We start from the raw sequence: 16,955 nt of genomic DNA on the forward strand, positions 1-16,955 counted from the left end.
GTTTATTTATATTAAACCAATTAATAATTTTTTTTTGAAATAAGTAATTCACATGAGACTAATTACTTATTATTAAAAAATTAATAAGTATTTTCCACTAATTATTAATTTTCAAATAAGTAGTAATTTATTTTTGATAAACTTTTAATTATTTTAATATTAAAATATTTATTTTTACTAATTATTAATTTACAAGAAAAATTAATTTATTTTTGCCTAAATACTATATAATTTTTACGTAATTATTAATTTTTTGTGACTAATTACTAATTTACTATAATAATTTATAAAAAAATTTGTTGTTATTTCTAATTTCGTGAATAAAAAAATAAAAAAATGGAAATTTTTTTGCCGATCCCTGTTTAACCTTTGTTGTGCACACAGGGGTCAAATAGACCCCAGCGTTTTTTCAAACGTGTTTTTCTAATACGTACAATACGTACAAATATTAAAAATTGAATTTTTTATGCATTTTTTAGTGAAAAAAGTCCATTTTTCGGCTTCTTTAGTTAACATATCATTTATAATTCTTTCATGTTGCAAGATATTAATGAAACCTATTAGACCTAATTTGGAAGCTTTGAACAATAGCCAGCAATTTTGTTTGAGTCAAAATAACGAATTGTACGTCTGTAATAAACAATTAAGTGACTGGGGTCTAATAGACCCCCTGTGCACAATACGTAATTTTGAAGAGGTGTGCACAACAAGGTTAACACTACAAAATGCATGATATCAGTTTAAAATTACCTTTTTCTTGGCATCTTTTTTACCTTTTTTATAAAAAGTAAAAAAGATGCCAAGTACACGCGCAATGTATGTTGTAAGTCCAAAAATCCAACCTAAATGATAGTAGCTTTATTGCGCTACCTAACCCAACCCAAGTGATATATGTAAGTTCAAAAATCCGACCTAAATGGTATGCTATTAGATTTAGAAATGTTACTTTATACCCTAAAGGGGTCTGAAAGGGACATGTACATTTATATATACTTATACATCACATACAACAAGGTGAACATATGGCGTTTTACAGGGACGTACCCAACCCTTTACATCATTTCAAATCTTCTTGTGGTCCTCTTCCTCGTCCGTATCCATCAGCAGCTTCTCCTCCATTTTCTTCGCGATCTCAATCGTCCGTATTCCTTTTTGGTCCCTCGCCTTCCTCCTCTCTCCTTTCTTTTCTTCTTTCTTCTCTCTCTTTCTCTTATCCTCATCTCTACTAACTTATCTTCATCCATCCTAACTCTACACCTGTTCCCTTCCTTTCTTCTCGCCCCTCTAACACCCTTCATTTATCCTCCTCACTTCCCAACCTAACCAACATCGTCATCCAATCCCCCCTCTGTCCTATTACACTCACCTCTTTTACCTCTACCCTAACCTTTAATACATCCGCAAATAGCTCCTTTACCTTCTCCCAGTTCGTTCCCTTTCCAATCCATCTCTCTCTCTCTCAATTCTTATAATCACATTCTTCTTCCTTTTCTCCTCCTCCAACCTCCTTCTTCATTATAAATTTTCTTCTAAATTCCATCTTTCCTTCTCCATTGTAAATTTTTCTCTAAATTCCATCTTTCCTAGTTTATCTCTTTTACCTCTACCTTTACCTTTAGACCTTTCGGAACATTTACCAAACCTCACCGCTTACTTTCCACTGCCGTCCGCTTCTTCTCACGACTCACCTTCCCTACAGCCACCACGTACTTTCCCTTCCTGTTCACCTCGCTCTACCGATACCTTCCTTCGATCCCTCGATCACGCCGTTTGCCCGCCGTTACACGATGCGACGCGCGCGTCGGTTCCTTCCTTCGGTCCCTCGATCACGCCGTTTGCCCACCGATACATGATGCGACGCGCGCGTTGTGCATCCGCCTTACTCCTTTCTGCCGCTCACGCCTCTTGTGCCATCTCCTCCCGTCAGCCACCTTTTTCTTCGGGCTCTTTTTCTCCGACTGTTTTCTCTTGTCTTGCTCCATTTCTTTTCTCACCTCCATTTCCTCCATCTCCTCTTCGCCTTCCTCATGCCTTCCACTACTCCTCCTCCATCCTCCTCCTCCCTATCACCCTCTTCCAGACACTCTTATCCTCCCTTACTGTGATCCACCTGTTCCCCCGCCGAGGGCTACGGGGGACTTTCCAAGTAGTATGACATTAATATACTGTTTTGTTTAATATCGCCGTTTTTTTAACTAAAACTTATAGAATTTTTCTAATTTTGTATTTTTAACAGATAAGATCCTTTTTCTTCGTCAGTGAGTAATAAAATGAACAAATTCTTGTTTCTTTTAAATAAATGTTTAATTTTGTATTAATTTTTACATATTACTTGGGTTGAGTAAGGTAACACAATTTTATGATATTATTCTTTTAATTGAGTGATACAATAAATATTTTTAAGGAAAATTAAAGCTACTACCACTTCAGTTGGAATAGAAAGATAGATCCTTAAATGGGAATACAAAGATACATACTACTTAGGTTTAATTTTTTAAAAGTTTTAAAAATATAAGACGTTTTTTTTTCGAGGTATTTATAGGTCACCCCAAGTGTCGTATATTAGAAGTACCTGTAAAAATAAATTACTATATTGGCAACATTAAAGTATGTCACAAACCTATTTTTATTAAGAAAAAAATTGAATTCTATTTGTTTTAAATTAAATTCTGTTTTGCAATATTTCTCAATTAATCATTCATTGCAGGTGCCTGCATACTACTACCTATAACGTAATTAATGCATTACCTGAGTTCTGAGTTATGATGGCAGAATAGAGCACCATAGTTAAAAGACATGGTATCAATGTTTTTAGTAGGGTAGACCGGGGCACGTTGTCACACATTTGGTTCAATATTTTTTGTATTTTTTACATTCAATATTTAAGAGTACTTTGATATGCCAAAATTTCGAGTGAACCCTCAACTTCAATTGGACAGTATCGAATTTTGTGTGATTGTTACTCTACAGTTGTTACATAACAATAAATAACGACAGGTCGCTTGTGACAACGTGCCCCGTGACCGGGGCACGTTGTCACATCAAATGTAATTGCATGCAAAATGTTATACAAACTGTATTCAACGTAAATATCAATATATTATAGTACGCTGCAATGTAAAAAAGTAAAATCCTTCACAGAAACATTTATTTTATTTCAAAAAAGTACAAAAAGCATGAAGTTTTCGTCTTAATCTAAATACAAGAATTTCACTCGAATGCGCAAGTTGCAATAAGTTATTGATACACATTTTTTCTTTTATAATCATGTCGGTGATTAAACATAAAATATTTTTACTCGTTATCGTCATTCAAAGATTCGCAATAGATTCCCATCAAATTCATGACAACATGCCCCGAGGGCATTTTTTTACTTTAAGGCCGACACGTTTGAGATATTCATAAGGTTAAGTACTGCACGCGGTAGGTAAAAGTACATGCTTTAAGATAATATAAAGGTCTATTCTGAAAAAACATAAGCTTCATGTCCAGTACGTTGAATATTAGACAATAAAATTTTACTTACGGTCGCAAAAAACTTTCAAGTTGATTTTACGTCAACACGGCTGGAGCAATCTCAACACTGTAAACACACCAAAAATGGGCATACACTAACACGTTTTGGGAATGACGGGTGCTGCTCTGTGGTTATTAGTTTTTTAAATAAAGCCGATGTGACAACGTGCCCCGGTCTACCCTACTTACTCTGATACGGCTAATCAACGATTTGCGACAAAAATAATTTATACTGTTACTATGCAAACGTACATGCAAACAATCACGAGACAGCTTCCTTTGTTAAATGCGTGTATAACATGAGAGAGAAGTGACGTGAACAAAGAGCATAATATGATTATGATGATATCGGATTGTCAGTTGATAATGCTGGATTGTCAAACGAGTTGTGTAAGGGAGACCGGGGCGAAGTCGTCACTATTTTTTCGGTGCCGATTTTTAACAACAAAACAAATAATTTTAGTAAAATGTTGTATACCGCGTTGTAAAGAGTAAACCCTTAGCTACAAAATTTATATGGACATTTTTGGTCTACGTCGCTTTATTCAACTGGTGTAGAATGAAAACGACAAAGGTGCAAAAATTGAAATGTCAAAATTGCCAGGGCGGAATTGTCACTCCATTCTCGGACTAAATTTTAAATAAAAATTCATAATCCAATTATGAAAAATGATAGGATACATTTTATTAATTATTTTTTAATAAAAAACTGGAAACATTAATTAAAAACACGATGGCGGAAAATAATTACAAGAAAAGCGCACGCACTTATGTGCCTTACGCTCGCACGTTTCTCGTCTGCTCTATTCTGTCATATCTGAGCACACGCAGCACATATTATCCTAGTCCTCGCCGGAATCCGACCACTGCTGCTTCTTTGACTTTGATTTTCGTCGGAGACCTCCATGATATGGCTTGGTGACGACTTTGCCCCAGACACAAGTTTCAAGTTTGGTAGCCCATAAAATATTAGAAATCAATGAAAATAAAAAAAAACTTCACTGGATTCGTGTTTAGCACGTTATTACTCTTTAGAATCACTTACTTTGAGATTCGGAGACACAATAATATTTAAGATATTACAAATTTTCAACGCGCAAAAAATTTTACTTTTGACCTCCAAAAACATGTTTGCCTCGATAAGAATCAACATGGCACATAATCTCACTAAACTCCGGTGGTCACGTGAGCACCATAAGCCGCGTTTACAGTATTAATGGTGAGTTCACACAAATACAGATTTCGAGATAATTGCAATGACTCCGTCCCAGTGACGACTTCGCCCCGGTCTCCCCTATAGGTATATTAAACTAATCTATATTGATCGCGTTGCATTTACTATACATTGTAATTTGCAACAATTAAGACTTAGCTCGTATGTAGAAATTACAAATCGTTTCTGTGAGTTACGGCGTCAACATTTTATGGTAACAGGTAAATGTTTATCTTTACTCAGCCTCCACCAATGACCTTGACTTTGACATATGTTGTCAAGGTCACCCTCCTGAGTAATCTTTAAAAGCTAGGTTTTACCCGTTGTTCTTTACTAAAAAGTATTAACAAAAAAATTTATTAAATTAAACACTTAATATCTATAACAAAAATAATTTATTAAAGCAGGGAATAGTTGGTATACTAAAAAATATACATACCTATAATTTTATATTTTAAAAAGTACAAATACAAAGTATTCTTTGCTTTAACAATGGCAAAAGCATATAAATTGTTGTTTTTCATTATGGTACGGTTCCACATGAGTTTGCGACTTGCCACGCGTCTCACGTATATGCGGAACGAGGTCTATAAGAGAAGTAATTTGCTAATATGTGTGTATAGACAGTACACATGTAGACTTGTAGGAATGGACCTCGGTTCGCGTGGAAAGTTGTAAACCCCAACTGTACATACCTAATTAATAATAAACCTCGTTTCGCTTTATAAGCAGGAATGGGATGGGCTGGATTTCATTTTGCGTAGAAAGTACAATGGTGTCCAGAGAATTATCCACGCGAAGCAAAGGCCATCCCATCCCTGCTTACAGGGCGAAACGAGGTCTATCATTGTACGGTTCGGATTTTCAACTTTCCATCCGAGGTCCTCCACCTACCCCCGCCTACATATGTACTATCTATACAGTATACACACATATCAGCAAATTACTTCTTTTAGCACTAAAACACAAACTGTTATATTTCATAAACTTTTTTGCTGATAACTTTTTAATAAACAACGAGCGACGGCTAAAATCTTCTGAAGGTTACTCAAGATGGTGACCTCTGTAATATATGTCAAAATTAAGGTCATTGATGAGGGCCGTGTAAACTTTCATCAATTTTATTTCCTCAACAAAAAGAATTGTGCAGCACATATTGGTTGACCAACGGTTGGTTTTTAATCGGAAGCATCGGCGTTGGGGAAACAATGTTGGACCGACATTGTTAAAATGCTACAATCCAATGAATCGTTAGACAGACTTTCTTTTTTATTTATTTAATACGAATTAAAAGGCATTGTTGTTTTTTTTACAAATTTTAACTGTTTTGAAATAGCCTACAGTATTTTTAACTATTTTTAGTGTATATTATTAATCGATTGACAACGCAATACCAACCGTTTGTTAAACGACATTTAGCCGACATTGGATCATTGTTTGATAATCGATGTGCAACGAAGACAGAGTGATATGCTTACAGCGGCGCTGTGAGCGGACCGCAGGGCGGGCGCGCCGGGCGCGCAGTCAAGAAAAGAAGATCGCGTGTTTTATGTTTTATTGGTGCTCGTGCTCGATCGTGTCAGTGCGTTGTATTGCGTTTTATTAGATAAACGTGCCGTATTGCACTGTGTCAAGAAGTATATATAAGAGCCAACTTAAGAAGAAGAAGCGTTTTAGATTATTTAGACCAGGACACAGACGTTTAATAATTAAAATAAGAAAAAGAAGAGTCGTGCTCTTGCTTTTAATTGGATTGCAGGTGAGTAACTTTTTTATTTGTTTATATAAAGAAATTTATGATATTTACTGACAGTTAACAACGGAAATAAGTCATTTTTAACCTAAAATAATCGTATTTGCTTGGCAGAATAAATTATATTCGATCGTGTCAGTGCGTTGTATTGCGTTTTAGATAAACGTGCCGTATTGCACTGTGTCAAGAGGTATATAAGAGCCAACTTAAGAAGAAGAAGCGTTTTAGATCATTTAGACCAGGACACAGACGTTTAATAATTAAAATAAGAAAAAGAAGAGTCGTGTTCTTGCTTAATTGGATTGCAGGTGAGTAACTTTTTTATTTGTTTATATAAAGATATTTATGATATTTACTGACAGTGTTAACAACGGAAATAAGTCATTCTTAACCTAAAATAATCGTATTTGCTTGGCAGAATAAATTATATTAAAAAGTTAAACGTAGCGTCAAAAGCATAGCCAGTATAAAATCGTTCAATAATTTCTTTGACTTTTCTGAAGTACTTTATACGGCAAAATTATGATAATCCTTAATTGTAAGGCAAAACATGATATATTTGCACAGTTCACGCGATAAATATATATTGCCTATATCATTGATCATTGCATGATTAATGTAATCAAATTCTGGTAATTAAATTATAAAAATAGGATGAAATTGGAAACACTTTCATATAGTACCTCTTTTCTCGAGACTGATATACATTACACATTCACATTTTTTATTAATATTATTTCTATGTTCTTTTCTATGTTCTAATCTTTTCTTTAGCAATTTCTGATATATGTGTCATTGTCCTATGTATTATCCTATGTATCATCATGTGAATATTTATTAATATTATTTCTAGGTTCTTTTCTATGTTCTAATCTTTTCTTTGGCAATTTCTAATATGTGTGTCATTGTTATAGTCCTATATGTATTATATCCTATGTATCATTATGTGAATATGATGCATATTCATAATTAATATCACGTAATTTTTAATTAATTACGTATTTTTATTGTAGATAAAAATGGCACAGAGAGCCCGGAAGTATAGAGAAGTTAGGAAAAGGGTAAAAGCCCATATGAAAGAATTTTTGAAGGAATTGACTGATAATAATAATGAAAATATAAATGACAATAATTATGATAATAATATAAATAAAAATAATTGTCATTTATATGAAGATAGTTTGAATGATTCAAAAAGTAGTGATGATATTAATGACTATTGTGAAGATTGTAATAGTAATTTTGATAATGAGTCTGCATCATCTTCAGATGACAATATGTCACAAAGTAGCAGTGATACACCTGTAAATAGTAAAATACAAAAATGGTGTATAGAAGAAAATATTAAGCATTCATCGATAAATAAATTATTAAAAATTCTGAAAGAGTACACAAATATTGAAAACCTTCCCAGAGATGCACGTACTCTATTAAAAACAAGTAGACAAGCACTTGTAAAAAAATTAGGTAGTAGTGGTGTTTTGCATTATATCGGCATCACTCCCAATTTACAAATGAAGCATAAATATTATGGCGATACTATTCAATTGACTTTCAATGTTGATGGAATACCTATATATAAAAGTTCCTCAAAGCAATTTTGGCCAATACTTTGCTATGTTATTGATAAACGATATCAGTATGAGCCATTTTTAGTTTCTTTGTTTCTTGGTGAAAGTAAACCAGAACCAATTACTGGTTATTTTGAAGATTTTGTACCAGAACTCAAAGAACTATGTGAAAATGGATTTTTCCATGACAGAAGTCAAATGCAATTTAAAGTTGCAATCAGAGCTTTTATCTGTGACACTCCAGCACGTTGTATGATCAAATGTTGCAAGTTATTTAATGCATATTCAGGATGTGACCGATGTGAACAAGAAGGTGTATATATAAATCATAGAATGACATTTCCATTACAAGATGCACCATTACGTACTGATGAAAGTTTTGCTTCAATGTCAGATCCAGATCACCATAAGTCAATATCTCCTCTGTCAGAATTAAATATGGGGTTAATTTCTCAAATTCCTTTGGATTACATGCATTTGCTACCACTTGGATGCATGCGTAAGATTCTAATGATGTTATTAAAAGGAGATCTACGTGTTAGATTATCAGCTTATTCTATTAAGTGCATTTCCAATGAATTAATTGCTCAGAGAAAACATTTTCCAATTGAGTTTCAAAGGAAACCACGTAGCTTAAAGGAAATTGCACATTGGAAAGCTTCAGAATTTCGGCAGTTCCTCTTGTATTCCGGGATAGTTGTTTTAAATAACAATGTTCCTTCCGCAATTTATAAACATTTCTTGTTACTACATGTAGCTTCTACTATTTTATGTAGTACAAGTCTAATTGTAAATTATCTTGATTTTGCTTCCGATTTATTAAGATCCTTTGTTAATCACTGGTCTAAATTATATGGTGCTGACACAGTTGTTTATAATATTCATTGTTTAACTCATTTAACAGCTGATGCAAAGAAATATGGCATTCTTGACACATTTAGTGCTTTCCCTTTTGAGTCTTTTCTTTTTAAGTTAAAAAGACTTTTGAGAACTTCTAGTCAACCATTACAGCAAATAGTGAAAAGGCTGTCAGAAAGTTCACATGTATTAGCTACAGAAAACAAAAAACTATTAAATGATTATACAACAGATAAAAAATTTCGCTATCATGTTGTATTAAATTCAAGTCATTCCGATGGACCTCTAATTAATTTTCCTTGTCATGTACAACAATTCAAGAAGGTAAAAAGCACTGCCTTTACTTTATCAACGTTTTCCGGGAATAACTGTGTCACCATGAAAGACAATAACATTGTAGTAATTTACAATTTTGTGAAATTGAATAAGGATATATATATTATTGGATTAAAATATCTGCAAATAGAAGATATGTACAGTTATCCGTGTCCTTCGTCACTTTTGAAAATATTTAAAGTTTCATCTCTATCCAAAAACTATGAAGCTTGGAATATCAGTTCTGTTTTCTGTAAAAATGTTCTTTTGAAACAGTCTCTTTTTTCGGTATGTCTTCCTCTTTTGCATACACCATGATAGAAAAAAGGTATATACTAAGATTAGAGATTGTTCTTATTATAATATCTAATACAATTATGTAATATTTTATGTTTTCTTTTTATTTATAGATAAGAATGTTTTCTGTAGTGGATTTTCCTGAAGAAGAAACTTGTGAAGTGATACCAACTTCCTGGTTGACTGATGGAAATCATAAAACTTTTTATCCTCAATATAAAGGAACTCGATTTTGGAAAGCAGTTACAACTTTTGAAACACCAAAATCATATTGGAAGACACATTCATGTCGAGTTTTGTATCAAACAGGTAAATATATTTTTGAATAGACTTTTAATATTGACTGTTAACATAATTTTTAAAATTAAAATTTGATTTTTATTTTATTATCTCTTTTCTCACAAAAATTAAAAATTCTGTTTGATACGAAATTAATTAGTATAATTTGCAGATCTGTTAGCAAAAGCTAAATCAAAAAGAGATGGATATCAGTATTTAGATACTGATGAAATTCAAACAGGCACGGAGGTGCCTGATGAGGTAATCGCCGAGAACCAATTAAAGAAAAGAAAACGCTTTCCAAATCAGCGTTATGCTGATGTATCCAAATCAGCTGATGTATCTGCATCTGAAAAATCATTTAATGAAGCATCTTCATCTAGTGAAACTGATTATGAGATAGATAGAAATCGGAATTCTATTTCAAAGAATAAAAAGAAAAGCAAACTTTTACCTGAACCAGATCCTATTCAGTTACCGGCTAATAATAATAATATCCAAAGTAAGTAACATAAAACAAATATTTTTATGTTTTTAGTAAATTATAGAATTTTTTGATAGCTTTTTTTGATTTATGTTTATAGATAAAGAAATGAGTTCGCATTCTTCTGTACTTACTAAGCCAGCGGCAAGAGTAGCAACAGCGTCACAATCGCGAGCAAATACAAGTTTATATGAAGGTAAAATAAGCTTTTAATAATAATAAAAATATCCAAAGTAAGTTACATAAAACAAATATTTTTATGTTTTTAGTAAATTACAGAATTTTTTGATAGCTTTTTTGACTTATGTTTATAGATAAAGAAATGAGTTCGCATTCTTCTGTACTTACTAAGACCACGGCAAGAGTAGCAACAGCGTCACAATCGCGAGCAAGTATAAGTTTATCTGAAGGTAAAATAAGCTTTTATACTATCATGGAAAAATCAATACTGACTATTACAAACATTAAATTGCTGATAATTAAACATGCTTTCAGGTCAATTCAAGAACTTAGTTACTACATTTGAAGATATTAAATTTGACATAAGCAGCATAAAAAAGGACATCAATTGTAAAAAAAAACTGCTCAGTGACAACGTTGCAGAGGAAAAGTTACCTGAGGAAACAGAGACTCTTATACCTGCCTCGTCATTGAGGAATCTGTCAAGTTTCAATGAATTTTTGAAACAAAAATCTATTTTTGAACTTTACGTAAGCAATTATATATGTTGATTTGTTTTCTTTTTTAAAATTGTAAAAACTTTGTTTTGTTTTTCCAAAACTGTTCGTATTTTGTTATAAAAAAAATACTTGTTATTCAAGGAATGTCTTCAAAAAAAATTATCCAAAAAATTAAGGTTATTTTATTTTTGTTCTCAGGTTAATCATTTTCGCCGCCTTGGAGGAACTTCGCAAGCGGATCACACGCGGAGGATTCTCAGACGGATTATCCATAATGAATTAGCACAAAAATTAAACTGGGCAGGAAGAGGAGCCAAAACAAGTCTTCAATCTTTTGATGCCATATGCAAACTCATCCTTAGTAAGTCTATAATTGCAAGTGATTCTTTAAAATAAATTGTAATGCAATTTTCATATTGTAAAATTGAGTTTTCTTATACTTCATAGGATCAGCAAGCACTAATCAAGAAACATCTTATAAAATAACCGAAGAAACAATTAAATCTTGGTTACGTTATGCAATGGATCGAGATGGTGGTCGAAACAAAAGGAAGGAAACTATAAATAACAACCAGACTGATGAAGCACAATCAGAAAGTTATACGAGTTAAGAATTAAATTTTTTAATGTTTTCTCTTTCTATGAAAAAATTACTTTTTTTTATTTGATTTTCGATTTGCCATAAATCATGGAAAATGATTACTTTTTACAGATATTAAATTACTTTAAATTACTTTATATTAAATTACTTTGAGGATATCAATTATGATATTTCTTACTTTGCTCTTGATAAAAATGATACATTTTGCTGCTTTCTTTTATTGTGCACAATAGTTTGTTTACTTTGTGACATTATTATTTACTGTTAAAAACATTAATATTGCTAGTTAGTATAATATATCAATTGCATTTGAGACTAATATTGTTAGTTTTTTTTTTTTTAAATAATTTATAACTGTGCAATTTTGTAAAAGTTTCTGCTAAACTTTAGAAGTTAAATATTGTTCGTAACGTTTTGTTTAGAAAAATGAAGACTGATCTTAACATATAATATAGTATAACAATAGTTTTATATCGATATAACAAACAATATTTTATACCAAATTATATTACAACACTAATACAAATTATATTATTTTCTTCATATTTATTTTAAATTGTGTACTATTCAGTCTTAGAATTAAAATATTTAATTGTGTAACTGTTTATTTTATTGCGTGTACTATGTATCATATAATAAAGATAATTCTATATCCGAATTTTAGACATGTTAATTTTATTATAGAAATTTATTTACTTTTATACATTCGCTGCTTATAATCTTTACATTTTTGAGGTTTAATTAATATCGATTTCTAATTAATAAATATACGATGTTTAACTAATATTATTTTTAATAATATTTGTAAATCTAAAAAATAAAATGGACGTCAATACATGTATGATGCATTTTATACTTATAGCTGTTGTATTTACTAATTACATGTTACTTATACATTATAATCTTATTAAATTATATAAATTATATAATATAATTTATATATATATATATATATATATATATATATAATTACATAAATTTTAAACTCATTTCTACAAGAATTTCTAGAACTGTATAAATAACATGTAATTAGTAATACAACAGATATAAGTATAAAATGTATTGACGTCTATTTTATTTTTTAGATTTACTAATATTATTAAAAATAATATTAGTTAAACATCGTATACTTATTAATGCACCGGATGCACCCAATGTTGGTCCATTATCATTTAGGAACGTTGGGCCAATATCTAGAATTTAAATAGTCGACATATGTTCAATATTGGGCCAATGTTTTTGTGCGATTTGATCATTTTTAAATCGTTGGTACAATGTTGGCTAAATGTAACATCCAATATTTCACCAATCATTGGCCGTCGGTGAACCAGCGTGACGCCACCAACATCGGTCCATTGTTATTTTGGAACGTCGGGCCGACATAATATAAGTTGGGCAATCAACATAGATCCAATATCAGACCAATGTTTATGTGCTGCTCGGGAAACAATAGTAGTCTCGTATAAGCGCGACACAATTTGTGCGGAATGTATCAAAATACAAATTGAAATTACCTCCCATACAGCACAAAATGCTTTTAAAATATTTTTTAAATATTTTTTAGGAAGATTAAAATAATTCACAAAAATATTTTTAGAATGTTTCTATGTCCGCCAGTTCATGTCGGAAAAATATTTTCAAAAATATTTTTATAAGATTGCAAATAAATATATTTAATAATATTTGTAAAATTTTTTAAAAATATTACTTCAAAAAATAAAATATGTTTAATCCAATAAGCAATAATTGTGTGTTTCATGTTTGAAAGTTTTTTTTAATATCTGTAAAATATAGGTACATCTTGATATTTGAAAAATATACATATCTTGTGAATGTCATGATTTTGCTTCGCCAGAGACCTGCTTATATTAGCCCTCAACTGAAATTTACGAGTTAGTTTTACCATTATGCGCCGCCTAGCGGCGTCGTTCCAAACTAGCACGGAAAGATGCGCTATCACGCATCTTTTAATTAAGAATATTTTATAATATTTCAAAAATATTTGAAAAAAGATTATAGAACCAATAATAAATTTAAAATATTTTTAAATATTTTGAAACGAGATTATAAAACAATAAATATGATAATTTAAATTAATATTTCAAAAATATATTTCAAATATTTAAGAAAATATTGCCTGGGTGATAAAGAAGAACATTTTTATAAATATTTTTAAAAGATTCTAAAAATATTCTTTAAAATGTTATCACACACACACACACACACACACACACACACACACACACACACACACACACACACACACACACACACACACACAATGTTTAACTTTTTTAAAATATTCCTATAAAACCATTTTAAAATATTTCTTGCAATATTTTTATAGAAATATTTAAAAATATATTTTAAAAACATTTTGTGCTGTATGGGACATTACTTATTTCTTTGAGCAATTATATTTGTGCTACCAAGAAAACAAGTCTCTATCCTTTCTTCCCTTGTTTCTTCCGAATGACTCGTGCTGAGAGTTTGGATCGATGGCGACAACGCGGATTCCAGACCATTTTTTTTTTTAGGGTTATATCCCTCGGATGAGGGATTTTATAGTGCTTTCAGCACCACCTTTGGGCTATATGACACTGTGTATATGTATAAATGTCCGTGTAACTGTGTGTTTATGTCCGCGGTGTATTGAACTCGGTAATGCCGTAGGTTCGTTAAGCCCAAGGAACTGCGCGGATCACTTCTCCCTGCGGCCCGGATTCCAGACCAGAGATTGTAACAGGTTATGGGCCCAGCTCGATTTCCACTGCGGATTGAGTAGCGGATAACAGGAAGAAACTAACGTGTTTTTTTTTTAGCTTTTCATAATAAGAAAGAACAATGGCGTCAATCGGGCCGACTTTCCCGTATCACGATTCTGACAGGGCCAGGTAATTATAGGCTCTGGAAGTTCCAAATTCAGAATCATCTTCGAGTAAATAACGCTCTAAAGATCGCACTCGGCGAGAAAAAGAGGCCGGCTGGAACGGCAGAAGTTGTGAAGAAATGGGAAGAGGCGGATGCAATGTCGATCATTGGCGACACCGTGGACTCGGATATCGCGATCGATCTGACGGAATGCATTGACTCGGCTGAAATGTAGATCAAGATCGCAAGGAAATGTGACGATTAAAACGATTGGATCGTTGATCGACGCTGTTCAGTGTCTCACGATGGGCGATATGTCCATGGACGAGTACGTGAAGAATGCTAAGAATATGATTACAAAGCTCAAGGCCGCAGGCGAGATGATTACAGATAAGTATGCTGCAGCGCAAGTATTACGTGGCGTGCCAGAAGCGTACAAGTTTTACAAAGTCACGTGGGACAATAAAAAGGAAGGGGAGAAGACACATGAATCTCTATGGCGCGGACTTCTGAGAGCCGACGAACGAGAACAGGAAACCGGAACTAATTCAGCGTTTGCTGCCAAGGGCGGTAAGGATAAACAGCAAAAGAATTCGGCGAAGACGTCTAAACCGAAAAGCCAAAAGAAGAAGGGATCGAAAGGCTGTTTTTTATGTGGTAAGACTGGACATTTTAAGGCTGAATGTTCTCAGCTCAAGAAAGAACGAAAAGGAACGGGTGGCGATGCAGCCACATTCGTGTGTCAGTAAGCTTGTGTGAGTGAATCGGACGGGTGGATAGCAGACAGTGGCGCGCGACTTTTCATATGGTCAATGATCGGAGTCTATTCTGCAAACTCGAAGAAAGCAGGGGCGGCGAATCTATCAAACTAGCGGATAACAACAAGATCGTCTCGAAGGGCATCAGTAAGGTGTCGAGGTATGGTTCAGTGAGAGATGGAAAGAAGTCACTATCGAAGAAGTTCGATGGGTGCCTAGTTTAAAAAGGAACCTTTTTGCTTTCAATGCTGCAACCAGACATGGGCATACAAAGTGATCACGACCAAGGACAAGATTAAGGTAATGTATAAGGGCCAAGTTAGTACGTTATTAGGTACCTGGGACGGAAATCTCTATCGAATGAAGTTTCGTTCGAAACGGTCTTAAAGCTTATACATCGACAGTAATTTCGTTACAACTTTTATATGAAAGGATGGGCCATGCAAGCGCAGAAATGCTGAGGAAAATTATCAAAAACAAGGCTGTAACCGGCATCGAACTGAGCGACGTTAAAGAGTTCGAGTGCGAGGCTTATGAGTACGGGAAACAAACAAGAAGATCTTTTCCATCGACTACACCCAGGAAAGTAGAGGTCGGAGATCTTGTACATACAGATGTGAGCGGCTCACACGAGGTAACCTATAATGGAACACGGTGGTTCATGGTACTTAAAGATGACGCAAGTAAATACCAAATAGTGCATATTCTAAGAAGTAAAGAAGAGGCTGCGAGTAAGGTGCTCGAATACTGTGCTTACATCAAAACGCAGCTCGGGGGGAATGTCAAGGTCGTAAAATGTGATAACGGTCGGGAGTATGTTAACGAGAAGTTGAAGAATGCTCTGGCCAAGAACGGGACTGTGTTAGAATTGACGGCGCCTTACAATCCCGAGCAAAACGGTAAAACCGAACGCGAGATTCGTACGTTGACAGAGACAGCTAGGTCAATGCTACATGGACGCATTGCCAAGAATACTTTGGGGCAAAGCGGTACAAACGGCAGCGTATCTCAGAAACATGATTTGCACATCCAAAAGCGGAAGTCAGACACCTTTGGAGTTTTGGTTCAACAAGAAGCCCGACTTGTTGAAGCTGGAATATTCGGTTCGGATTGTTATGAGAATATTCCGAAGATCAAGCGTCAAAAATGGGATATAAGGGCTGAGAAACGAATCTTCGTTGGATATCAAGGCAGCAATAACTATCGTATCTATGATCCCATTAGACGAAAAGTGGGAGTCGCGGCAACGGTAACATTTAGTCACAAAGAAGGTAATTTCCGTTTTTCAAAGGTAACACGTAACACCGGTCGCAGAAATGGATAAAAGCGAAGACGAGGTTACAAAAAATTCTAGCGAGGCAGGCGAAACGGAAGAAACTGCTGGACAAGACAAAACAGCGGCAAAGCAGTTCTGTCCTCGGCTACACCTAGAAGAGTCACACACGAAGATCCAGTGAAGCTTCGAGATCGGAACACGCTAAAGCAACCAGAGAGGTATGTGCAAGCTCACGCGCTTGTATCAGTGGTTGAGCTGGCAAGTTATGCCGAAGCTATTAAGGACGTTCTCTTGGTATAATCCCTCTCAAAAGTTCCGCGCGCCGGGCAAGAAAGACTGCTGTACGCACTACGCAGTGCCTCTCTGGAGAGGGGAACTTTTTGCTATGGTTGTACGCGCACACATAGCGACGCTCTGTCTGTATATACGCGACACTAGCTTACGTCGGAGAGAGCATGCGCAGTATTGCCGTCGCTGCCGCCG

At 33.8% G+C, this 16,955-nt stretch overlaps 1 protein-coding gene across 2 annotated transcripts; it reads left to right on the top strand.

The window, feature by feature from the left end:
* Positions 1 to 6,634: 6,634 nt before the first annotated feature.
* On the top strand, positions 6,635 to 12,086 carry LOC139818634 (uncharacterized). Of its 2 annotated transcripts, XM_071787440.1 has the most exons (9): positions 6,635 to 6,790; positions 7,496 to 9,554; positions 9,637 to 9,832; positions 9,975 to 10,304; positions 10,387 to 10,482; positions 10,601 to 10,696; positions 10,782 to 10,996; positions 11,165 to 11,327; positions 11,414 to 12,085. In XM_071787440.1, the coding sequence occupies exons 3-9, from the start codon at positions 9,643 to 9,645 to the stop codon at positions 11,575 to 11,577; spliced, it is 1,254 nt and encodes a 417-aa protein (XP_071643541.1). In that variant the 5' UTR covers positions 6,635 to 6,790; positions 7,496 to 9,554; positions 9,637 to 9,642; the 3' UTR covers positions 11,578 to 12,085. The 2 variants fall into 2 exon arrangements, with proteins under 2 accessions (XP_071643541.1, XP_071643542.1); XM_071787441.1 differs by lacking the exon at positions 7,496 to 9,554 and having other exon boundaries at positions 6,646 to 6,790; positions 11,414 to 12,086.
* Positions 12,087 to 16,955: the final 4,869 nt, after the last annotated feature.

This window comes from Temnothorax longispinosus, chromosome 9 (genome assembly GCF_030848805.1).
Source record: "Temnothorax longispinosus isolate EJ_2023e chromosome 9, Tlon_JGU_v1, whole genome shotgun sequence".
Taxonomy (NCBI): domain Eukaryota; kingdom Metazoa; phylum Arthropoda; class Insecta; order Hymenoptera; family Formicidae; genus Temnothorax; species Temnothorax longispinosus.

Bases quoted from the DNA above. Each gene is read 5' to 3' on its own strand.
- LOC139818634 (XM_071787440.1), top strand. From the start codon at position 9,643: ATGTTTTCTGTAGTGGATTTTCCTGAAGAAGAAACTTGTGAAGTGATA. The intron at 9,833-9,974 runs GTAAATATATTT...TATAATTTGCAG, and splicing joins TCGAGTTTTGTATCAAACAG to ATCTGTTAGCAAAAGCTAAA. The intron at 10,997-11,164 runs GTAAGCAATTAT...TTTTGTTCTCAG, and splicing joins AATCTATTTTTGAACTTTAC to GTTAATCATTTTCGCCGCCT.